A 27687-nucleotide genomic window follows, 5' to 3' on the forward strand; every position below is an offset into this window, starting at 1 on the left:
CACTTACCAACTGACAATAGGACTCATCTGACCAGGCAGCTGTTTTCCAGTCACAAAGGGTCCAACAGATATAATCATAAGCTCAGGAGAGGTGTTGCAGGTGAAGTTGTGCTATCTGCAAAGGCACTCGTGTTGGTTGTCTGCTGCCAAAGCCGATTAATGCCAAATTTCACTATACTGTCCTAACATATACATTCATTGTACACCACACATTGAATTCTGCAGGTATTTCATACATCAGTAATTGTCTATTAACACTGACAACTCTACACCACTGCTCTCATCGTTAAGTTAAGGCCATCAGCCATGGCATTGTCTGTGGTGAGAGGTAATGCATGAAATTTGGTGTTCTCAGCACACTGTGGATCTCAGGATATTTAAGCCTCTAGTGATTTCCAAAATGGAATGTCCAATGCATCTAGCTTCAACTGCTATTCCACATTCTAAATCTGATAATTGCTGTTGTGTGCCATAATCTCAACAGAAACCTTTAACATGAATCACCTGAGTACAAATGTCAGTTCCACCACTGTGCTGCCATTTTATACCTTGTCTATTTCATACTACTGCCATCTGTATATGTACATATCACTATCCCGTGGCTTTTTTCACCTCAGTTTGAAAATTTCACTACTGAAAAGTGGAGATAATGATTTGTGAAATGTTGATTTAAGTATTTTATGCAGATCATGTTCTTTTCATTCAGACGTTTTTATTGTATATAGTATCACTTAACTGATTTCCGCTACTATGATGACAACTATGGCCACCAAACTGTTCTGAACATGTCCTATTTGAAGAGGAAAGATAATAATCATTTATTATTTTCTTTCTAGTACTGTAGTATCCATTGAGTACTAAAATGTAACTGAGTTATCTAAATATGTGCAATCATTATCTTGATGTGGTCCACATCCATGGCAAATTCATCCCTGTATAAATGCAGGGGACATGAAGAAATAAGTACATAGATTCAGGTATAGTCCCTCCTGTGTAGGGTGTGTCCATACAAAAGGTGATGCATTAATTGCACCCATATGTGAACATAATTGTGGATCCAACTTTGATCATTTGAGTATTTTAAACTATGAGTAACATAAACATCAAGAGAAAAAAGAAAAAAAAAAGGACATTTAGAAGAATTAAGTGGGAGAAGAGAGAGTAGATACTGCTCTGACAGATATAACATTTATAAATAACACTTACTTATTAACCGTGGCAGGAAATCCGTGTAAGCTATGTGTTGATACTCAGCAATAACAATCCTGCGAGCCTCCTGGTACAGCTTCTCATCATTCCAGTGTGGGTTCACAGCAGACAACTGGTCAGCCACTCGGTTGTGTTCTCGCACAAACAAAATTGTCTCCAAGGCCACGAGTGGGTTCTGGTTCACACGGTCATCACCTGGACAAACAGTTCCATCCTAGAAGTTAGTCACTGTAGTTTGTGGCCACATGTAATCGTATTTTGTCTAAAGAAACTAATTTTGTCACACACACACACACACACACACACACACACACACACACACACACACACACACACACACACACACAATGGCTCTTTTTTTCTGTGAACTTTCCTACTATAACTATATCATATTTTGTAAAATATCCAAATGTGATAGAACAAAACAGACACAATTTTCAGAATCAGCTTTACAAGTTGATTGTAGAGCACATATATTTGAGAAATCATCTGTTAAAAAGTTTAAATGTGGATGTTTGTGATATATGAGTATTGCTTGATTGATTTTGACTACATTCCATTACCCTTGTTTCGCTTTTGTAGGTGACCATCTTAAAATCCCTCTTTATTCAACGGTTCTTCCAAGTCCTCTGCAATTTCTGACAGAACTACAATGTAATCAGCAAGCCTCAATTTTTTATGTTGTCTCTGTGAACTTTAATTACCTTTTCATAGTTTTCTTTGGTTTCTTTTACAGTCTGATCAATATATGGATTAAATAATCTTGGTGAGAGGGTACAGCACTATTCCACTCCCTTCTCAACTACTTTCATATTCTTCACCTCTTATAACTGCAGTTTGGTTTATGTACAAGTTGTGGGTAACCTTTTGTGTCTTGTATTCTATCCCTGCTACTTCCAGAATTTCAAAATGTGTACACTGGTCATGCAGATTTACTGTATGATTAAATGATGATGGCATCCTCTTGGGTAAAATATTCTGGAGGTAAAATAGTCCCCCATTTGGATCTCTGGGTGGGGATTACTCAGGAGGATGTCGTTATCATGAGTAAGAAAACTGGCATTCTATGGATAGGAGTATGGAATGTCAGACCCCTTAATCAGGCATGTAGATTAGAAAATTTAAAAAGGGAAATGGATAGGTTAAAGTAAGATATAGTGGGCATTAGTGAAGTTTGGTGGCAGGAGGAACAAGACTTTTGGTCAGGTGAATACAGGGTTATAAATACAAAATCAAATAGGGGTAATGGAGTAGGTTTAATAATGAATAGGAAATAGGAGTGTGAGTAAGCTACTACAGACAGCATAGTGAGTGCATTATTGTGGCCAAGATAGACACGAAGCCCAAGCCTACTACAGTAGTACAAGATTATATGCAAACTAGCTCTGCAGATGACGAAGAAATTGATGAAATGAATGATGAGATAAAAGAAATTATTCAGGTAGTGAAGGGAGATGAAAATTTAATAGTGATGGGTAACTGGAATTCGACAGTAGGAAAAGGAAGAGAAGGAAACGTAGTAGGAGAATATGGATTAGGGCTAAGAAATGAAAGAGGAAGCCGTCTGGTAGGAATTTTGTGAAGAGCATAACTTAATCATAGGTAACACTTGGTTTAAGTATCATGAAAGAAGGTTGTATACATGGAAGAACCCTGGAGATACTAGAAGGTTTCAGATAGATTATATAATGGTAAGACAGTGCATTAGCAACCAGGTTTTAAATTGTAAGACATTTCCAGGGGCAGATGTGGACTCTGACCACAATCTATCGGTAATGAATTGAAGAAACTGCAAAAAGGTGGTAATTTAAGGAGATGGGACCTGGATGAACTGAAAGAACCAGAGGTTGTTCAGAGATTCAGGGCCTTTGACAGTGTTGATTGGAATACTCTTTTTCAAATTCTGAAGGTGGCAGGGGTAAAATACAGGGAGAAAAAGGCTATTAACAATTTGTTCAGAAAGCAGATGGCAGTTATAAGAGTCGAGGACATCAAAGGCTAGCAGTGGTTGGGAAGGGAGTGAGACAGGGTTGTAGCCTCTCCCCGATGTTATTTAATCCGTAGAGGGAGACCAAGAGATGAATACACTAAGCAGACTGAAAAGGATGTAGGCTGCAGTAGGTACTGGGAGATGAATAAACTTGCACAGGATAGAGTACCATGGAGAGCTGCATCAAACCAGTCTCAGGACTGAAGACCATAACAACAAATGTGAGTGTAATAACATGCAATTATTTTTAAGGTGAAACATCAATAAATATAAGTAGTTTTAATTTAGCCTGCGCCTACATAAAGTCTGGAACCAAAGGAAGTATGGAGAAGGCGTATTTGAATTCGTGGCAGTTGTAAGAGTTGAGGGACGTGAAAGGGAAGCAGTGGTTGGGAAGGGAGTGAGACAGGGTTGTAGCTTCTCCCCAATGCTATTCAATCTGTATTTTAAGCAAGCAGTAAAGGAAACAAAAGAATAGATTGGAGTAAGCATTAAAATCCATGGAAAGAAATAAAAACTCTGAGGTTTGCCGATGACGCTGTAATTCTGTCAGTGACACCAAAGGACTTTGAAGAGCAGTTGAACGTAATGGACAGTGTCTTGAAAGGAGGGTGTAAGATGAACATCAACAAAAGCAAAATGAGGATAATGAAATGTAGTCGAATTAAGTTTGGTGATGCTGAGGGAATTGGGTTTGAAAATGAGACACTTTAAGTAGTAAAAGAATTTTGTTATTTGGGGAGCAAAATAACTGAAGATGGTCGAAGTAGAGAGGATATAAAATATAGACTGGCAATGGCAATGCAAGCATTTTTGAAGAAGAGAAATTTGTTAACATCAAGTACTGATTTAAGTGTCAGGAAGTCGATTCTGAAAGTATTTGTATGGAGTATAGCCATGTATGGAAGTGAAACATGGACGATAAATAGTTTAGACAAGAAGAGAATTGAAGCTATCAAAATGTGGTGGTTTAGAAGAATGCTGAAGATTAGATGGGTTGATCACATAACTAATGAGGCGGTACTGAATATAATTGGGGAGAAGAGGAATTTGTGGCACAACTTGACTAGAAGAAGGGATTGGTTGGTAGGACATGTTCTGAGGCATCAAGGGATCACCAATTTAGAACTGGAGGGCAGTGTGGATGGTAAAAATTGTAGAGGGAGACCAAGATATGAATACACTAAGTAGAGTTAGAAGGATGTAGTCTGCAATAGGTATTGGGAGATGAAGAAGCTTGCACAGGATAGAGTAGCATGGAGAGCTGCATCAAACCAGTCTCAGGACTGAAGACCACAACAACAAATGTGAGTGTAATAACATGCAATGATTTTTAAGGTGAAACATCAATAAATATAAGTAGTTTTAATTTAGCCTGCGCCTACATAAAGTCTAAATCCAAAGGAAGTATGGAGAAGGCGTATTTGAATTCGTGGAGTCTAGTGCCAAGTCATACTAACGATTTTGTACCACGTGAATCTAGATACCCACGGCCGTTAAGAATTAGCAAAGTTCTAAAGTGTTGTTGTTGTTGTTGTTGTTGTTGTTGTTGTTGTTGTGGTCTTCAGTCTGACGGCTGGTTTGATGCAGCTCTACAAGATACCCTATCCTATGCAAGCCTCTTCATATCTGAGTGACTATTGCAACCTATGTCTCTCTGAATCTGCTTACTGTATTCATCTCTTGGTCTCCCTCTACAGTTTTTACCCCAAATGCTTCCCTCCAGTACTAAATTGATGATCCCTTGATGTCTCAGAATGTGTCCTACCAACTGATATCTTCTTTTGGTCAGGTCGTACCACAAATTTCTCTTCTTCCCAATTCTTTTCAGTACCTCCTCATTAGGTATGTGATCTACACATATAATCTTCAGCATTATTCTGCAGCATGCGTTTCAAAAGCTTATATTCTCTTCTTGTCTAAATTATTTACCATCCATGTTTCACTTCCATACATGGCTACACTCCATACAAATATTTTCAGAAAGGACTTCCTGACTCTTAAATCTTCACTCAATGTAAATAAATTTCTCTTATTCAGAAATGTTTTTCTTCTCAGTGCCAGTCTACATTTTATACCCTCCCTACCTCAACCATCATCTGTTACCATGCTTCCCAAATAGCAAAGCACATTTACTACTTTAAGTGTCCGATTTCCTAATCTAATTCCCTCAGCATCGATTTAATTCAAGTGCATTTCATTATCCCATATTGCTTTTGTTTGTGTTGAGTGTACACTATATTCTCAAAAGTATCCAGACACCTATTAGTGGATATTACTATGGACTCTGTCGTTTCTGTGCCTTTATGGTGGCTTCAACTCTGTTGGGGACAGTTTTAATGAGAGGTGTTGGAATGTTTGTGGAGAAATGGCTACCCATTCTTCCCCAACACCCAGAGCCAGGAAGATAGCAATGTTAGACACTGGGCTCTGGAGTGAAGTGGATGTTATAATTCATCCTAAAGGTGTTCCATTGATTTCAGACAAGGACTCTAGGCAGGTTAGTCCATTACAGGAATGTTATTGCACTCAAACCATTGCCCCACACAAGCAGCTTTATGACATGGTGCATTGTGCTGCTGGTACAAACAGGTTCCGTGTCCGAACTCTTCCTGTATTGTACAAATGCATGTAATGCTGAAAATTGTACTCACATACTTCCACATCAAGCATTCTCTCAAGTGGAATAAAGGTACCACACATTAACTACAAAAAACAGCCACATACTGTAACAGTACTTCCTCGATGCTTCGCTGTTAACACTACACGTGATGGCACATAACGTTCTCCGAGCACTCACGAAATGCGACCCTTGCAATGGAATGCCACAGGGCTCAGCAAGATTCATAATTGTAAATCATCTGTTTCTGGACATCCTCTGTCCAGTAGCACTGCTATTTACACCACTTCATGCATCAGTTTGCATTGGCTACACTTCCAGTCCATCAGTACATAAGGTTTGGCTGGTGTCAGTTTAGCTGTGGCTGCCCTTTGCATTTTCACTCCACAACCACATCTACAATCTGCATACAAGTCTCACTTTATTACCTGTTAACTACACCTTGCTGCCTCAGGAAATGTCATTATCAGCCTATGTTTCTCTTAGTCAAGTTGTATCATGAGACCCTTTTTGGTCTAGTTTGATCTGGTGCCTCTACCTGTGTTGCCCAATGTAGTCATGTGACCTTCAGAATTCTTCTGTAATGACATGCTTCAAAAGCTTCTCATCTACTCTTATCTGTACTGTACATGGTTCATGTTTCATTTGCATGTACACCTATGTACGACACAAATAGTTGGAGACAAGACTGCTCAACACTTTAATTCATATTTGATATTCAAATACTTCTCTTTTTCATAAAAAGTTTTCTTACTGTTGCCAGCTTGTATTTTATGTCCTCTTTATGTCTACTGCTGGCAGTTACCTCGCTGCCCAAATAATGAAACTCATCTAATATTGTCAGCACTGCATCAATGATAAGTGTAGCACATGGTGAGGAAATAAGATATAGGGTGGAAACTTAAAAATTCTTAGGTGTTCATATTGATTACAATTTAAACTGGAAAAGGCACATATTGGAACTTGTAAAACAACATATATCAGCTACACTTGTACTTAGAATCACTGCAGATCCTGGGGAAAGACAAATAAGTAAGATGACATAGTTTGCATATTTTTGTTCTGTAATTTTCTGGAGTAACTCATTTTTAAGAAAGGAAGTCTTCATTGCTCAAAAATGTGCTGTGGTGCACATCCACAATCATCTTGTAGACATCTGCTTAAGGACTTGCACATTCTAACTGCTATTTCCAAGTATATTTATTGTCACATGAAGTTTGTTGTAAATAATCCATTACAGTTCAAAACAAACAATGAAGTACATAATTACAATACCTAAAAAATGACATTCACTAATCCATATTAAGTTGTCTTTAGCACTTAAAGGGGTGCACAATGCTCCAACAAAAACTTTTTACCACCTGACGGACAGCAAAGTAATATTTGAGATCAAATTGAAAAGGTTTCTCCTGGAAAAGTCCTTCTGTTCTGTAGAAGAATTCCTGTTATTATTATGTATAAAAGGTGGTCATTAGGAATTACTTACTCACATCTGTGTGTCCTATATATTCAGTTTGCAGCCACATTTATTAATTTTAAATGTGAAAGTAAAATGACTCATTCCACACCATTATGAGTTATCATACAAAATGACCTGTGGAACATTAAACTACCTAACTATAGATGTCTGTCAGTTCAGTTGACCCTTGCAAGTCCCTTGCCGTCTACGACAGAAGAATTTTAGGTAATTACATATGAACTGAAATTAGAAATGAGGCCATCCTCACCAGCAAGAAAGCATGTTTCATCAGAGGGCACACTGCAAGAGGCCACTGAGTCGCTGACCTGGGGCAACACTTTTCTGCCATCAGCAAGGACCCGTGTCGTAAGTCGCCCTCCACTGAATTCCCTTATTCTAGTTGCATGCCTCTCATCAGATCCATACATGAAAGAAGCATCTAGATAGTGGCTTGCAGAGCTAACCTGAAACACAAAGTGACAGTTAGTAACCAGATCTAATAGCAAGTGAAGATGTGCATGTGGAGCCATACGTACTGGTTGTGCAGGGCCCAAGTATCCTCCCAATGTGTACGTCTTCATTGTCCTCACGACACTCATACACTTTACTCCTTTTTCTGTGTAAAACTCATCATCCTCTGGTATTTTAACTGGGTAGCAGCCAACACTGATGTCCTTACACGGGAGGGGAGTTGCATTATGTGAGCAGCACATTATGTACTGTCCATCTGAAATATACAGCATAGTGTCACCAGGAAGATACAGTGATCTTTTTTATAATTTAATGAACAAAGCACAGCTCACAGCATGGGCTTTTATTGCAACTACCAATTTACACCTCAGTAGGCCACCATCAGAAGAAAACTATGGAAACAATGTCAGCATCTGTCACTGGAATCAGTGAGCACTTGTCAAACAGATGGTACTGTGGACTGCTACCATCCTCTTTTTATATTAGATGTGAAGATACCCATTAGAGCAAAAAAAAATGTGATCTAGATTGTGGTATGTTCACACAACACAAAATATTTTACATTATATACTAGCCAAAGTAGTTATCACAATGTCACAGCACTATTGGTGTGACAACTGCATACTTAAATCTTTTAGAAGTGCTCATTGATTCTGCAACAGAACTACACTGTCATACACTCATTTTAGCATAAAAGCTGATCCACTAATGCCACACTCATTTTAGAGAAGAACACAATACACCTGATCAACATTTCACTGCTTATTACTACCAGGTCAATTATATTAATATACACATGTATCAATAGAAAATACTGTTGCATTTGTATGTTGCTTACTCACGAAATTCTTGAATATTTATTTAAAATATCTGAAAATTTCGTATATTAAGACAAAAAATGACATTTCTCAAAAATGTGAATACAATTTCAATGCTGTTTTATTAAAAATGAGACTTTTTCTTGAACATATGTGATCATAAAAATGTATGAAAAACTATGTTGTAAACTGAAGAGAGTTTTTCATAGCATGAACTGTATGAAATTAAATATCAAGTTCGTGCACCAAAACTGCAAGTTGTAATATATTTCTAACCATTATTTTTTCTGAAAATTTTTTTATTGTTAGAGTCAGTAATTCAAAATAACTGAAATTCCTTCCATTTTCACAAAAATATTGTTATTAATGCCACTAAAGTCAAATAAAAAACCCTTTGTGATATGTGGCCCAAGTATAAAATTACTTCTATTTAAAAGTTAAAATCTGGATGTAAAAAGTTTACTCTAACAAGGTCGTTGACATTCACTGCAAATTGTATTAAAGAATAATTGTAACAAGATCCCCTTTTATGACTTGTGAATATTATCTTTAGGCATTTGCAATATGTAATTTTTTTAAGCAGTATTATGTATAGAATTGTACATGTGGTTGAGCAGAGCCATTGATGGCAAGTTACTGCAGTAAAGGTTGAATTGTATTAAAGATGGAAATTGATATAAATGCCAACCAAAGAACTGAAGAAGGAGAAATGCAACTATTTAATTGAATACTTGAAAACTCAAAAACTTGGAAATCTTTTTACTGCAGTCATTATACCACTGAATGACTCAGCAGTTTCTCCATTAAATTACAGAGCATAAGTCCTTCTTCTTCTTCTAATATTTCAGCTGTGTACCATTTGGCCATCTTCAGAAGACTGGCCCTACACTTGTCTCACCCCTTTAAACCCATGGACCATTCCAATCTGCATGTGGCTATAGATATACAAGCACCGGAGGTGTTGACTGACAGCAAAGATGCATGAGTTTCATTTTTGGTTATGTGGTTGATCTACATTGGGAAGTCAATGTATAATTCTGAGTTGCACTGTAGCAAAGCCTTTGAAAGTTTATTAAATTAAATTTTGGATTCGGACCTTAAACTGGTATATATTTAAAATTATTCATCAAATGAATTTCAACTGCTTCTTTCACTGCCGTGTCCCAAAAAGATGAATTTGATACAAGGAGTTCGACATTTTTGTACAGCATAGAGTGACAAGTGACAATGTATTGCTCTGCCAAGGCTGGGGGTATTGGGCTGTATGAGGCAGGTGTACCTGAAATGTTCCATGAACTTTTCAAGGACTGTATGAACCACCTGCCTGACATATGAAAGACCACACACTCAGGGGAACTTTTAAACCCAATTAGTCAGTAGCATTAAATCATCTTTAGTGGAAGCCAAGAATGCTGCTGTCTTCAATGGAGGGAGAACAAACACTTATTTTAGACTAGATTAGAATCTGTCATATTTTTGTTGATAGCTTCCCGCCCATGGTAGGAAAAAATGAATTAAAACTTTTCTTTGTTGTCTTCTGTATTCCTTAGGCCAATTTTTGGTTTTATTCATAGTTCCTTCGTATCTGCTGTGGAGAATATCCATTACCTTCAAAAGCTGTTTTAAGTGTAGAAGTTCCTTTTGCAGACTGCCCTCATCAGCAATGAAATGTGCTCTGGGTATTAAAGTTCTGAGAACACTCATCGCCTGGGAAGTACAGTGGCAGCTGTTTGAAAATAAAGATCAGCATGCATTGGCTTCTGATATAGCACACATACCAAAGTACTACAATCTTTAGGCTGAACCAAAATATAAAAATAGAAGGTAACCCTCCTATCCCTCCTATTTTATTTCCATTGTGAAGTGGATTTGCCAATGGATGGGGTTCAAATGGTTTTAAAATTCTTGTTATTTATCTTCACTACAGAGCCACACTATGAATGTGTCATGAACATAGCCTCAAACTACTGTGGTTTACAGACTATCAGTTTCCAGCGTCTTTTCCTCAGAGTACTCCATAAACAAATTGGACTCCAAAGGTGACAGGTGACTACCCAAGGTGACACCATCAGTCTGTTCAAAAAATTCATTATTAAATATAAAGTATGTTGAGATCATAACATGTCTAAATAAAGCTGAGACCTCTTTACTAAAACTTTTGCCAAGTAAGGACTCTGACAGGGGAACCTTTGTGAATAAAGGCATCACATCCAAGTTGACTATTAAATCAGTGATTTAAGCCTTGCAATATCAAGGTGTGGATGGGTAATTTGGGCTCATTTTTTTTAAATATTGTAATCTAATCAGTTACTTTATACACTGCCACAAAAAATTGATCTCCTGGAAAGATGACATCAATTTTGTTCTGATCATGGCATATCCCACCTGGAGCATAGTGGATTTACTGATAATGGTTTCAACATCGTCCACCAACAGGAAGCATAGTGGCATGGCTACCAGAGTACCATCTGTGTCTGTCCTTTAACAGGGAATGCTCACAGCCAGGAGGTTCAGTGTGGTGCAAATGTGTGAAAAAGCAAGCAACCATGACATGGACATGCACTTGTGCTTCCTACAGCCAACTGAGTGAGTTCAAAAAGGGGTCAAATTTTGGTCTCCCAAGTGGAAGGATGGTCCTTCTAGAGAACAGCTGTGCAAGTTGTATGTGCTGCATCAGTTGTACAACAATGCTGGTATCTGTGAACTCGTGAACATTCAAACACCCTTAGATGAGTTTCTGGACATCCACATAGCATAGACATGTTCCAGGATCATTGTATTGTAAGGGCAGCACTGGCGGATTGTACAGCTTCCACAGCACAGATAAGAGGGCTTGTGAGCTCAGTCATGTCAATGTGAACTGTTACAAACCAGGTATTAGCAGTGGGACTACAATCACTCACGCTCCTAGCCCATCATCCACTCACGCCACAGCATCATCGATGTGCACGGGTCGACTGATGCTGTCAGAGGGTCACTGGGGAGATGGAATGGTGCACTGCAGCCTTCAGGAATGAAAGCAGATTCTGCGTGCACACTAGTGATGGTCATTTGTGCATACAACATAGACCTGGTGTGCACTACCTCATAGACTGCATTCATCTAAGACACACTGCCCCCATCCCAGGCCTTATGGTCTTTTGTGTGATAAGCTACAACTCTCATTCAACTTTGGTGGTTCTGGAGGGAACACTATCCAGCCCTCAGTACATGCAGAATGTTGTTAGGTTTGTTCTTTCACCATTCTTGCAAAAGGACAATGATCTGTCATTCCGACAGGATAATGCTCACCCGCAAACTGCCTGCAAAACCTGAGGTGCTCTGCGAGATGTGCAGCAACTCTGCTGACCAGAATGTTCTCTGGACTTGTTTCCTGTTCAGAACTTATGAGATATTATGGGATGAGAAATGACTTGTGTGACTTGTTGACCAACACAGAACTGTGTGAAATATTTGAGCAGGCTCAGCTCAAAGTATCCCAGGACAGTATTTGCCAACTGTACGGTTGACTGGATGGCAGACTCAAAGCCTGTATTTTCTCCCATAGAGGCTACAAAACGCACTAACATGAGTGTTTCAGCATGGTTCAATACCTGGTACCTCAGAAATATTTGTGATATTGAACTGCAAACGTAATAATTTCCTGTACTCTGTATCACAGTTGCAACAATAAAACTTGAGTGAATCTGCACCTCTAAAAAGGCGGACAAATTTTTTTCTGGCAATGTATTTCGATTTATTGCTCATAACACATAATTTTACATGCATGTGTGTTTTCAACTAATTATAAAGGTTTTTACAATTAAATCACAATCTTTTTAGTTTACATTATTTCTTATGACATTAAAATTCATGATAAATTCAGGTTTAAGTGCATTTTTGAATAAGCCACGACTTGACTCACTTTTTGAAAGTATCCCCTGTTGACATATTAATTTCATTTGGTTACAAGTTATTAAAAACAGCTCCTTTGTCATAGGAGCTTTCCACTGGTAATCTTCTGTTAATCTTCCATTAACCATATGAGAGTCTTTTCTATGCTTTATTTCATAGTTGTAAATAACCATGTTTCTTTTTGTGATCTTAGTGTCTTCTTTCACTAGCATTATAGTTTCTAGCATATACATGGCATAAATTGTCATGGCATTCTGTCAAATGAATAGGGGTTTGCAAGAAGTTCGTGGTTTTACTTTTGCTATGATCCTCAAGGCTCGCTCCTGCAGTATGAAAACCTTTTTCATGTTAGTTTGGCACGTCCCACCCCATAGTACTACTTCATAAGACAAGAAAGGCTACACTAATACATAATGTACAGCCCTTAGGGTTTCAGAATTAAGACATGGTGATATCTTCTTAATGCGTACAGACTGGGTGGTTTTTTTTACAGTCATAATTAACTTGCTGCTTCCATGAAAGTCAGTCTATGCATAAACCCAAGAATATACCATCTGTACTGGTTTTAGGTAGAATTTCATCAATCACAGTATTTTGTCTCTTTGGACAACTTGGTTTAAAACGAATAGTATTATTTTTTCTATGTTTAATTTTAGGTTGCCTCTTTCATAATGAGCTCTTGCCTTTTCAATAAAGTTATGTAACTCTTCAATTAGGTTAGGCTCACTGTCTGCATAGCAGACACCAGATGTATCATCTGCATACATAGTGATCAATTTCTTGTTGTCAGGAGAGCTTGGGAAATTATTTACATAGCATATGATTAGGACTGGACCTAAAATAGAGCCCTGAAGAATACCAAAATGTATATTTCTTATACTTGGCCTTGTTATCTCTAGTATATTTCCATTAGAATATGTAATCTAAGTGCACTACTGTCTACCCTTTAAATATATTTCTAGCAATTGCATGAGTTTTCCAGTGACACCACTCTTCACAATTTTTGGTCAGAGAATGTCATGATGTACTCTATCAAAGTCTTTGAGAGGTCCAGAGCACTCCTGCTGCTTGTGATCTTTCATTTAGTTTTTCAACTACATTATGGACAAATTGTACTGCTGATGAGGTGGTACTTCAAGATCTGAAATGTTGCTGAAAATAACTTAATATGTCAGCATTGTTGTAATGTTCCAGCACATTTTTAATATTATTTTCTGCATCAGTTTGCTGAAATTTGAGATTAGGGCAACAGGTCTGTAGTTATGTACTTGCTTTATTTCCTCCTTTTTGTGTATTGGTCTAACTACAGCCAGTATCAACTTGTCAGGGAACACACCACCTTTGGGAACACAGTTTATAATTATTTTAATTTTTTCAATTAAAACTTAATCATAAAAAAGTTTTAGTAGTAAATTTTGCTTTTTATAGTGAATATTCTATTCAGTATTTTCAGATTCAAAAGTTTACCTGTACATCAATATATCTTTAAAAAGCATGTTGTGAGTAAAAGTGAACAACAATAAATGAAATTTCCATTTTTTAAATTTCTTGTGGCAGATATGAAGTACCCCCAGCTTGGTAGTACGTGTTGTTCAAAATGTGTTGATATTGCTTAGAGTGTGCTAAATGATATTAGGATCTGGACCCTGCTTCCACAGCAATACCTCTTTAAGAAGTATGTTGTTAATATAAGTCAACAACAAATAAGATTTTTTAAAACTTTTTTCAATGTGGGCATAAAGTAACCCTCTCCCTTTCCCTGTCGTTAGTAATGCACTTTGTGGAAATTGCCTTGGTAGTGCTAGGGTTAAGTTTGTCAATGAAATCTGCAGAGTTTTGTGCCTGATTTGCTCATTTTCTCATCATAGGCGTTAATAATTAAGCTAAGAGTAATTTGGATAACCAGTGTTACTCATTATTGATAGCATTGGAACAGCTTTCTTATGAATCTTTGGAAGTCCTTTAAACTTTGAAAGAATCACACAATTCAGTTTCAGCTTTCTCCCAATTTTCTCAGGTGACTCACTGTGCCTGGGCCACATTTGATTTGCACCAACATAAACTTAGACACACAGTCCAGTTAGCATATTATTAATTCTGTGGGGTCTCAGTGATTGGGGAGCAAATAGTGGTGCACTATTCATTCATTTAAGTTGCAGCAGAATGGAAGTGGCATTCAACAAATTGGCATGAAGTTGAAACAGATTCCAAATTGTGCTCTGGGCAAATATGTACATAGTGTGTGCATTAAGTACAAAAAGACCGACTGTGGTTTGACAACAAAATTTGGAAAATGATGAAGAAGCAAAAGCTGCTGCACTCTTGGCTTAAAAAAGAACACACAAATGATTGCTATCAAAGGTTAGAAGGGAGTTGTGGATTTGTGAAAAGATCAATGTGAGAAGCATATAACTACTAGCACTATCATACCTTAGCAGAAGATTGGGCCAAGGACCAGAGAAAATACTGGTCCTATGTAAAATCACTGAATGGGTCTAAGGTTTCCATCCAGTCAGTTGTTGACCAGTGTGGTGTGGCAGTAGAAGATAGCAAAACTAAAGCTGAAGTTTTAATTTTAGCATTTATGAAATTGTTCACACAGGAGAATCGAACAAACATACCATCATTTGACCATCACACAATGTCCCTTATGAATGACATAGCATCCATAGCATATATAAATAACTGAAAGAGTTGAAAATAAATAAGTTGTCAGGTCTGGATGGAATCCCAGTTTGGGTATACAAAGAACTCTAAAGCATCTCATTACTTAGCTGGCATTTATTGCAAATCACTCACCCAGCACAAAGTCCCAAGTCCAAGTGAGTGGAAGAAAACACAGATGACTCCTGTGTATGAGAAGGGCAGAAGAACAGACTCATAAAATTAGGGAACCAATATCTGTAACAATGGTTTGCAGCAGAGTCCGTTAGTGTGCTGTGGTGTTCAGGAAGATGGCAAAGTTGAAGATACAAGATGACCTGGAAAAAATTTCTAGTTGAAGTCATGAATGATAGCTAGCTCTAAATGTGGAAAAATGTCAGTTAATGTGGATGATTAGGAAAAACAAACCCGTAATGTTTGGATACAGTATCGGTAGTGTCCTGCTTCACACAGTCATATTGTTTAAATATCTCTGTATAACAATGCAGAGAAATTTGAAATGGACTGTATGAACCATCTGCCTGACATTGTGATGAGGCAGGCAAATGATTGACTTTAGTTTATTTGGAGAATTTTAGGAAAGTGTGGTTCATCTGAAAAGGAGACCACATGTAGGGTGGTAGTGTGACCAGTCCTGAGTACTGCTTGCGATCTGCAGCAGGTCAGATTAAAGGAAGACATGAAAGCAACCCAGAAGTGATCAGTTAGATTTTGTACTGGTAGGTTCAAATAACATGCTAGTGTTACACAGATTCTTTGAGACCTCAAATAGGAATCCCTGGAGGGAAAGCAATTTTCTTTTTGAGGAACACTGCTCAGAAAAATTAGAACAATTCTACGCCCACCAACATTCATTTTGCGTAAGGACAATGGAGATAAGATACATAGTTGTAGATGTAGGAGTTTATTCCCTGCTGAGGTCTGTATCTGTGCACATACTCTGCAAGCCACCATATGGTGCTTCAGTGAACAGACCTCATACCAATGTGAGACATTCCCTTTCCTCTTCTACATGCATATGGAGTGAGGGAAAAATAATTGTCTGTATGCTTCCTTAGAAGTCCTGAGTTATCATATCTTGTCTTTCCAGTCCTTGTGTGAGATGTACTTTGATGATAGTAGGACAATTTTGCAGTGTCTTGGTGATTCCAATACTCCAAACTTTCTCAGTAGTATTTAGTGAAAAGGACATCTTGTTCATTCCAGAGATTCCCATTTACATTCATAGAGTATTTTCATTATACTGAAATGTTGGCCAAACATATTGGTGACAATTATAGCAGCCCTTCAGTGACTTCCTAGAATCTGACCTGGTGGGGGATCCCAAAACCGTGAGTAGTACTCTATAGTCAGTTGTAAAAGCCTACTTCAAAGATTAACTATAACCTCGCAGCACACTGAAGTTCATCATTCACCTTCACTACAACTGACCTTACATGCTTGTTCTATTTAACATCACATTCAAGCAAATTTCACTGATGACATTGTCAACCGTCACAACTAATACAGTATTCAAAAAATATATGATTATTTTCCCTACTCATTTGCGTTAATTTACATTTCATTCATCATACCAGATACAAATGGAACACAAATCGTCTTGTATGCTCCTACATACATGTGTATGAAGAACAAGAGCATCCTATCACACTTCCTTGGGGTACTCTGCATGATAACTTTGTGTCTGACAAGCACTTGCTCTCCAAGACTATGTACTGGGTTCCATTACTTAAAAAGTCTTTGAGCCACTTCCTTTTCTGAGAAGCTATTGCATTTGCTTGGACCTTTGTTAACAGCATGCTGTCTGGCACTGTGTCAAATGTTTTGCAGAAATATAGGAATAAGGAATTGACCTGTTTCTCTTAAACCACAGTTTGTAGGATATGTGTGAGAAAAGGACATCCAAGTGATCAGCATTGCAATGCGAGTGTACAAAATACAAGGAGTGTTCAGCTAAGTAGCAGGTGTACCGGTATGAAATGAGCATTTTTTTGTGAAAATGAAACACCAATTTTGAATTGAAAAATAAAAACATTTTATTCCAAGTATTGACCATTGCTTTCTATACATTTTGACCACCTTTCGGCAGTTTGTGGACACCACGCCAATAGAAATGTTCATTTTTGAAGCAAATCAATCAGACACCCAACTTTCGACTTCTTCCTATGAATTGAAGTGTTCCTCAGCCAATGCGTGCCCCATTGATGAAAACAAATGTTAGTTGGAATGGATCAAGTCTGGTGAATACGGCAGGTTGGGTAGCAGCTCCCAGCCAAGTGTTTTGATTGTATCCTGAACCAGTTTTGCTTTGTGTGCAGGTGCATTGTCATGTAAAAAAATTACTTTGTCATGTCTTCTTGCCCATTCTGGTCTTTTTTCGATCAATGCATAGTTCAAATTCATCATTTGTTGTCTGTAGCAATTTAGTATTCACAGTTTCAGCGGATTTTAGAGGCTCATGATACACCACAGTTTTTTGATCCCACTAAACACAGAGCATTGTCTTCTTGCTGAACCGATCTGGTTTTGCGGTTGATGTTGATGGTTGTCCCAGATTAACCCATAATCTTTCCCAATTTATAATTCTTAAAATAAATCCATTTTTCATTGCCAGTAACCATTCGATGCAAAACTGATTTTCTTTCATGTCTTTGAAGCAAAATTTGACAAATGGTTTTTCAGTTTTCCATCTGTCTTTCATTCAATTCATGTGGCACCCATTTTCCACACTTTTCGATCTTCCCCATAGCTTTCAAACAGTCAGAAATTGCAACATTTAGCATTGTTCCCATTTGATTCTGATTCAAAGTATCATCTTCATCCAATATTGATTGCAATTCGGTGTCTTTGAACTTTTTTGGTGGTCTTCCACGTTCTTCATTTCTTACATAAAAATCATATTTCTGAACCGCTGAAACCATCTTTTGCATGTTGCTTCTGATAGAGCACGATCACCATATGCCTTGACAAGCATTCAATGCAACTCTGCAGCACTTTTTTTCAAATGAAAACAAAAAATTAAAGCTTTCTGCAAATCATCACTTTCTGGTACAAAATTAGACATTCTTAACATGATGAAAACATATGATATTATTTGCTCCATGACTTGATGTGTACTAAGTATCTTTGACAGATGTCATACCAACCAAATGAAAAAAATTAAGGCTCGTTCACAACAAATGTTCCCTATTGACACATTTGTATCTTAATGCTCATTTCATACCGGTATACCTGGTAATGTTACTTTTTTTCTGAAAGCAAGTCAGTTCTATTCAGAACTACAATACACCATGTTCTTCCCCATTCTTTTCGTGACAATACCCTATTCTCCAACATAATCTCCATTCGATGCAATGGCCTTCTGCCACATCGCTGGGAGGGCCTGTATGCCCACACGGTACCACCGGTCAACATCGGAGTCAATGTTTCGCTACGTCAATAACCTACCCATTATCCACTGTACTGCTTCCTGTGGAGTGTTTTCCTTATTGAGCTGTACAGATGCAGGTCAGAAGGTGTGAGATCTGGGATGTAGATAGGATGAGGAAGAACAGTCCAATAAAGTTTTGTTAGCTTCTTTCAGTGCAAGACTCATGTGAGGCCTCGCGTTATCATGGAGAAGGAAAAGTTTTTGCATTTTTGTGGTGACAAACTCGCTGAAATTGTTTCTTCAATTTCCAGAGGGCAGCACACTACACATCAGAGCTGATCACTGCACCACGAGGGAACTCATCGAATGGAATAATCCCATCAGGGTCCGCGATAACTGCCACAGTGACTTTACTGGCCAAGGGTGCAGCTTTGAAGTTATTCTTCAGAGGAAAGGTGGTGCAGCAGCACTCCACGGATTGCCATTTTATTTCCAGTTCAAAGGGATGAATGCATGTTTCATCATCTGTGATGATGTTCCACAAAAATTGTTATGGTCAGAATAATGATGACCAAACCATTTTGCACTGATGGTCCTTCATTGCTCTTTATGGTCTTATTTTAGATGGTGAGGAACCCAGCAGGCACACACCTTTGAGTACTTCAGTTGGTGGATGTGTGTGTCAGCTCTACCAACAGAGATGTCAGTTGAGCAGCAAGTGTTTGATTGTGATTCATTGATCACCTCAAATGAGAATGTCCACAAGTTCTAACACTGCAGGATTCATAGCTGTGTGCAGTGAGATGTCACATGGGAGATTAGACAGGTTTGTGTGTCCTCAGTCAGATGATGACATATGCCTCACACAACAACTCGCTGTGCTTTTATTCACTGCCAAGTTTTCATAAACATTCTGCAAGCATACACAAATATTTGTGATGTTCTATTTTTATGCCAAGAGAAACTGGATGATAGCTCTCTGCTTGGAATGTACTTCCATTACAGAAGCCATTTTGAATGATATGTATAGTGTTGCCACCTATTGGAATTTCATGAAACTATAAGAGCTGAAACAGGAATATTCCATGATGTCCCACAACAAATTCTGCATTTTTTTCTAACTGAAATTGGCCAAGAAAGAATGGTGTTGCATTACTTATTGTAATGCTAAGTAGTATTGATGTGATCTACATTATCTATGCAATGGAAGATTATGGACCAGATTTCTCATATTCTCATTTATAAATCACATTTTAATGTTGATTTTTTGCCAGAAGATTGTGTTATCCCTCAAGCAAGAAGAATAACAAGAAGAAGAAGCAGAGGAAGAAAGAAATGTACCTGCAAATTTTGGAATATGGCTGTTGCAAGACACTTGCCTGTTGAGACTGTTATTTATCATCCCATGGAACTGCTTGCTTTGGTTGGGAAGCCATGTGTGTTAGGTGAATACCAACTGAATGAGTCCTGTAGGGACATAATGCCATGCAGGATCTCAGTGAACCCACAGTTCATCCCAAGAAGGCAGACATATTGGTCACTCAGACACATAGAATTGTACTGCTACATCAGGTACTAGTATCCAGAGTCAGGAAATGGTCTTGTTTGTTGCACAGGTATTGACACACAGAGTTTGATGACACTCTGTAGCACTACTGTCTGTCAGCATGCTGATCATTGCTGTAGTTACCTTAGATGCAGCAGCAGAGAGAGACAGTGATGTGCCTGGTACGACACTCAGAAGTGGCACCACGTGGGCTTTTCAGAAGACTCCTCTTTCTGCTTAGAGAATTATAATGGATGTAGTGACACATGGAGACTTCCAAGGAAAGCAAACATTGCCAGACTGCATTCATCATTATCATACAGGCCCACAGGTGTGGTGGTATGAGAACACAAGATGATTGCCTCTGGGTTCGTTAGCCAGTAGTTTTGGGCAGCAGCTGTAACATTTCTGATATGTTAAGGCTGGAGGCTGTACTCTATCTTGGAGATCTCGATGATGTTATCTTCCAATAAGATAATGCGGGCCACAAATTGTTTGTCCAATCCAGCCCTGCCTCAATTCAGAGAGTGTCTGATTGTTGGGCTGGTCAGCATGTTCTCCAAGTCCCTCACCCATGAAAGCATCTGGCTATAGCTTACTGAGAGGCTGGTATGCTGCTAACCGCCAACCACTACACTTGATGAAATTTGAGAGAGAGATTAAGCTCAGTTTGAGTCAGTGCCCAGCCAGGTCAGAGCCACTTCTGATGCCATGGATGGCAACTATGTGAACTAAATCCTGCACACTGTATACCCACAAATCACTTATAAACTTAATCATGTATTCTTCCTACTATAGTGCATAGTGACATTCCAATTACGTGTGTCACTACTGCCTGTGTTTGACACCAGTGTACAATAAACACTCGCAGGTGGCCTTTAAAGATGAATCGTGTGTTATGTTGCATTGGACAGATGGCCATTGGCACGAACAGCACGAAATGTCTGAAAGCAGTGGGATACATGTTGGAGGAGGGAGCTTATGGTCTGACGAATGTTCCTCTGGCACTTTGTGGGTGATCTCATTATTCTGGAATGCAAAATGGAAAAACACAAGTAAACATATATCCTTGGGTATCATGTTCTGGCCTACATGCAGTTCGATGGCAATATTATGAAAAGGAAAGGCTGCTACTCACCATATAGGAGAGATGCTGAGTCACACAAACACACAACAAAAAGACTGCCATAGATATTGAGCTTTTGTAAAGTAGAAGCACAACTCACACACACATGACCACTGTCTCTGGCTGCTGAAACTGTGGAATCTGGAGGGCCTGAGACTTGACAGACAGAGACAGTGGTCATGTGTGTGAGAGTTGTGCTTAAACTTTACAAAAAGGCAGTTTTGGCCAAAAGCTCAACATGTACACTATGTGATCAAAATTATCTGGACACCTTGTTGAAACTGAATTAAAAGTTCATAGCACCCTCCATCAGTAATACTGGAATTCAATGTGGTTGTTGGTCCACCCTTAGCCTTGACAACAGCTTCCACTCTCACAGGCATACATTCAGTGAGGTGCTGGAAGGTTTCTTGGGGAATGGCAGCCCATTCTTCATGGGGTGGTGCACTCAGGAGACATATCGATGTCAGTCGGTGAGGCCTGGCATTCCAAAACATCGAAAAGCTGTTCTGTAGGACTCAGGTCAGGACTCTATGCAGGCTGGTCCCATTACAGGGATGCTACTGTCATGTAAACACTTCGCCACACACCGTGCTTTATGAACAGGTGCTCGATCGTGTTGAAAGATGCAATCACCATCCCCAAATTGCTCTTCAACAGTGGGAAGCAAGAACATGCTTAAAAAATCAATGTAGGCCTGTGCTGTGATATTAGCATGAGAAACAACAAGTGGTGCAAGCCCCCTCCATGAGAAATACGACCACACAGTAGCACCACCACCTCCAAATTTTACTGTTGGCACTACACACGCTGGCAGATGATGTTTACCATGCATTTGCAAAACCCACACCCTGCTATTGGATCACCACATTGTGTACCATGATTCGTCACTCCACACAACATTTTTCTACTGTTCAGCCATCCAATGTTTATGATCTTACACCAAGCAAGGCACTGTTTGGCATTTACAGGTGTGATGCATGGCTTATGAGCAGCTGATTGACCATGAAATCCAAGTTTTGTCAATTCCCACCTAATTATCATAGTACTTGCAGTGGATACTGATACAGTTTGGAATTCCTGTGTGGTGGTCTGGATAGATGTCTGCCTATAACACATTATAATCCTCTTCAAACGTCGGCAGTCTCTGTCAGTCAACAGACGAGATTGGCCTTTACACTTTTGTGCTGTACGTGTCCCTTCATGTTTCCTCTTCACTATCACATCAGAAACACTGGACCTGGGGTTGTTTAGAAGTGTAGAAATCTCACATACAGATGAATGACACAAGTGGCACCCAACACCTGACCACACTCAAAGTCTGTGAGTTCTGCTGAGCACCCCATTCTGCTCTCTCATGATGTCTAGTGACTACTGAGATTGCTGTTGTGGTTTACCTGGCACTAGGTGGCCACACAATGCATCTAATATGAAAAAAGTATGTTTTTGTGGGTGTCCGGGTACTTTTTATCACATAGTGTATGCAGGTCTTTTTGTTGTGTCTGTCTGTGACTCAACATCTCTTCTATATGGTGAGCAACAATCTTTTCTTTTCATAATACTGTCATTACTCCATCCCTGATTTTCAATTTTTTGTTTTTGCCTGCACACAGTTTCCTTTTCCTTGACACAATTATGTCTACCAGCTGGACAATGCAACACGTCACACAGCTCATAGCGTATACTTGTGGAGTGAAGAGCACCAGGATGAGATTACCGTACTCCCCTGGCCTCCAAACTCCCTGCACTTAAACCCAATTGAGAATCTGTGGGACTACCTTGACCAGGCTGTTCACAGTGAGTCCTCAACTGGCTCTGAAGCTGGCATGGGTCCACGCACTGTTGGTACCTCACTGACTCTCTTCCTGCACAGCAGTCCATACTACTGAAGGTTGTTATTCAGGCTTTTGATGTGTTGTCACCTTAATGTGACTGGAAAGTGTAGTAAATTTTCATTAATTGGTAGCTATAGACTGGAGAATATTGTGGGTAACTTTTAGGAATCTGCATAACAATTCATTTGTTGCTAAACCACTTCTGGAACGTGTTTCTGTTACCAAGAGTAGAGAAATTAAAGATCCCACTGCCCACGAGGAATAAGATTTAAATTCTCATTCAGCAATGCCAATTTCAGTTTTGCGACCTCCTTTATCAATTTTGTTGAAAGACCAGACATTCCTCCACAACTTCCGTAAACAGTCTTGTTCTCCTCACTCATTGAATCTCTGCTGAGCTTTGTGTTGAGCTAGAAACTCCCTTCACTCAAAGCAATTAGATGTGCAGATAAGGTAATGAGATATCACTTACCCTCTCCAAGCCAGTCTCCACTGAGAGCCCCATCATGGGTTATTAAACCACCAAACGCCATCACCATCATAGTATTAGTCTCATCATCAAAGTGACCAACTAGCAGTAAGTGCTGTCTCAGAGATCTGGCATTTGGTAGCTCTCTGCCTGTGACAGATTTCCTAGGTTCATTGATACCTGCAAGGAAACAAGTACAATATGAATTAATGAGAGTCTCCAAAAATTTCACTGATTCAATCCCAAAGGAAAGGACAGTCACTGTAATCATCTTTTATAAATTTCACATTTGAAAAAGCTCCTAGTCTCTATGCATCAAAGAAAAACTGCAATAACACTTATAATTCAGAAGGTCCAATTTCAGGAACCTTTATGTTGCAACACATTGCATGTCTGAAATTCACCCATTGATAAAGTCATCATCCTTCATAAATACCATAAAGAAGAATAACCTTCAGGGATATGAAATGAATTAAGGTATATTAAAATAAGGCAAAGACATAACAGAAACTTATTTTGTATATTATTGTACAAACAACAAACTATTATAGATCCTACTTTGAAGAAAACTGCTGTTCATCTGCTGTCAGTTGCTTAATATTCACTTGATTAAAGTTGTATTATTCACAGAGAATATTTTCTACATCTATAAATACTGATCCTATTTATAGTATATGAGTAGAGGAAAGTGTCCTATAGTGAAAACCCCCTCAAAATCCAGCAATAAGGCCGACCCTCTGGTCTCTTGGCTCTGCACTCTCCTGAATTGTAGTGAGGTCAAGCGTAAACATGTAAACAGCAGTTTAGGCTTCTACCACTCTGCAACAGAGTGCATAAGTTACCCACTTCACTTGTTGCTTGTCAGTTCATCATTACATACGTTGACAATGGAAAAATGTTTAATGTTGTGTTATATTCTCACTTGTTTCTCCCAGATATTGGCACGTAAGGCTTTCAAGCTGTGTGCTTTCTGGAATAGTAAGATTTAAGATTAATGTTTATTATTAACACTTTGCCATCCACATGTCTCGTACAAATGTATTTGCTTGGCACCAGCAGTGCTAATTTAGATTACTCGGCTTGTTGCCAGCCATTCTTGACATTATTGGGAGATTATAAATTGTTAACTTTTACTAATCTCATCATTAGTTCTCATAAGTTCTCAATCCTGTTCCCCCTACTTTTATGAAATTTTGAAGATATACATACATAAATAAATACAAAATTTGTTTGTTTCATATATTTGGTACTTAGTATTTCTCTTTCATATGATATGCAGTAAAACAGTCTCCAAGATGTAACACAACTCCACAAGACTTGCACATTAAGTTTGTTGTTCTTTTTTTGTTTTTGGAATATACATGGCAGTTTTCTTCATTTTCATTTATTCATTTCAGAAATAAGTGTTGCTTTATGTGACCAGAAAGTCTGTCAACCAGATCATGAGGAGATGTACGTGATGCAGTGGTAACCTCCAAATTTTGCTCAGAAGCAGGTACATGGTATTTTATCCACAAATCAGACACTTTCAATAAAAAAAATTGTGGAATAGGAGACTCTTGTGTTCTGTGTTGAAATATTGACATGTACAGAATGAATTAAATAATGGACAGTTTAAGAGGTACATACAAACCTTTTTTTGACCATTTTATGGTTTTTCTCTACGTAGAGCAATAATTCAAATATTGGTCTACCTGATCCACACATTTCATGTATTTTTTGTAGTCTAATACAATTGTGTGCCTCATATTTAAGAAGAATGATCCACTTGTTTGTGATAATTAAAGAGGAATTGCCTTTCTGGATGCCACCCACAAAATCTTATGAAGCTGTCTATTAGACAGACTGATAACAATCACAGAAGAACTGATTGGGGATTACCAATGCGGTTTCTGCAGAAACAGATCCACATTAGATCACTTATTCACCCTAAGACAAGTAACTGAGATGGCATGGGAATTCAGTATAGATGCCCAGATATTATTCGTAGATTTTAAAAAGGCCTATGATAGCATACACTGACAACACCCCTAAATATAATGAAGGAATTTAAAATTCCATCAAAATTAATCAGATTAGTTAAAATGTGTATAGATGAAACTTTATGTCACATAAAGACACCGGTAGGAGAAACTGAAGATTTCAAGGTGTACACTGGACTGAGACAAGGGGATGCCATTTCACCTATTTTATTTAACCTTGTCCTAGAGAAGATCAATAGAGAATTTTCTAAAACCAGCCCACAAGGGATCCAGCTACAGGATGTGAACATTACAAGACTTGCCTATGCAGATGATGTAGCACTAATAAATAGTTCCCAAAGAGAATTAATCAGAATGATGCAAAATTACTACAAAATTGCTGAGAAAACAGGATTGTATGTTAATGAAGAAAAGACAGAATACCTGCCCTTAAGTAAGAAAACCAGAAAAGATGCACCTCTGACTGTAGATGGATTTCAAGACTGTTGATCACTTCAAGTACCTAGGAAGTCTTTTTAGTAATAACAACAGAACAGATATAGAAATAGAAGCCCATTTATCAACAGGAAACATGACACTTTTTAGTTTTATCAAAATAGTAAGAAAAAGATCACTTAGCAGTAACTTCAAAATCTGCTTATATCAATCTACCATTTTACCTGTGATGTTATATGGATGTAAAACATTAATATTTAGAAAAAAAGATGAATAAAAACAGTTAACATTCGAAAGAAAAGTTCTAAGACATTTTTTTGGACCTGTATACGACAAAAACAACATGGAATGGAGAATAAGAAGAAATGAAGAATTAAGAGGGTTGTACAAACACCGTAACATTGTCGAAGTGTTCAAGAGGAGAAGGTTGAACTGGGCAGGCCATATAGCAAGAATGGCAGAGAATAGACTACCTAGACTGGCATTCATCAGAACAATAGATGGAATGAGAGGAAGAGGGAGACCCAGAATCAGATGGTCGGATAACATTCGGGAGGACACAACTAGGATGAACAGCAATGGCAACTGGACAAATAGCACATTGGACAGGCAGAAGTGGAAGAGGCTCATAGAGTAGGTGTATGGTTGATAAGGCCCTTGCCACATGTAAAGTAAGTAAGACACTTTTAGGTTTTTTTAAATTGTGTAATTGGTTTTTCTACATTTTCTCTGAGTGCCAGTCAAAGTGGCTTTATATATAGTAGAGATCATTCATATCATTTTAGTTTCTGAAGCTCTCCATACCTGTGCAAGTTCCTAACCTCTCCATTAATGACAAGCTTGAAACATGTTGATTTTGCGTGCTTTAATTTTTCCAGAAATCCTCTACTTTGCCATATCCTTCCACAAACTCGATTTTTTTTCCAAGTAACTTCTCTGCAAGTACTACTCTATTATAGTAATTATCCATGTAGAGGTGATGCCACTTTCCATAAGAAGGTATCAATAATTCCATCAGTGGTTTTACTAAAGGCTGTCGAGCACCAGAATATATCTTGAATGAGGAAATGTATCCTGTACTTAAAACACACAGCATCTGAATAAAGTATGGCATATTTCCTAATTTTCAATGGATTGTAAACTTGAAAATTTAACTGTCCCTGGCATGGTATCATTCCTTCATCAGTTGAGATGTTTTGACATAGATTAAAAGCTTCTTTAAACTTTTTGGAAAAATAATCAATTACGAATTGAACTTTGAAAAGCTGGTTGGCATTGTCCAGTTTATTGTTGTTGCTGGAAAAATGTAAATATGATAATATTTGTCTGAATCGATTGCGGGACACCGTTTGCAAAATATTGGTGTGTCTGTCAACGAATTCGTTGACCAATAACCATCAATCCTTGCTTTTTTTTTACAATTTCCATAAGGATATTAAGCCCAAACCATTTTCTAACTTTGGGTGCCATAAAATCAACCAATTTAGCATTTTTTTAATCCAGTTTCCTTCTATTGCAATTTTGACTGTGGTACTTATTGGTTTCATTGCTAATATATTAGTATATTCAAATACATTGTTCCCAATATACAACCCTACAATATTCTTGATGCTCTGTGTATCTTTTGGAAATATGTTTGGACCTGGAGATCCTTTGAATTTATTACTAGTTCTCAGTAAATCAAAGTCTGACCACTGTGCACTGTCTTCCTCGTCTGAATCATCCAAATCAGTTTGTTCCCTGAATTATTCTTAGATGTATTTCACTATTTTCCAATGATTCTGCTTCACTTTCATTTT

General features: G+C 38.2%; 1 protein-coding gene across 1 annotated transcript in view; it reads right to left on the reverse strand.

Annotated features, from left to right (window-relative positions):
• The window catches only part of LOC126292016 (peroxidase-like), a 607040-nt gene that overhangs the window by 294268 nt on the left and 285085 nt on the right, over positions 1 to 27687 (reverse strand). Inside the window, exon 7 of the mRNA XM_049985808.1 lies at positions 7605 to 7742. Coding sequence (XP_049841765.1) covers positions 7605 to 7742 — 138 coding nt within the window. The remainder of the gene's footprint in view (positions 1 to 7604; positions 7743 to 27687) is intronic.

This window comes from Schistocerca gregaria, chromosome 9 (genome assembly GCF_023897955.1).
Source record: "Schistocerca gregaria isolate iqSchGreg1 chromosome 9, iqSchGreg1.2, whole genome shotgun sequence".
Lineage (NCBI taxonomy): Eukaryota > Metazoa > Arthropoda > Insecta > Orthoptera > Acrididae > Schistocerca > Schistocerca gregaria.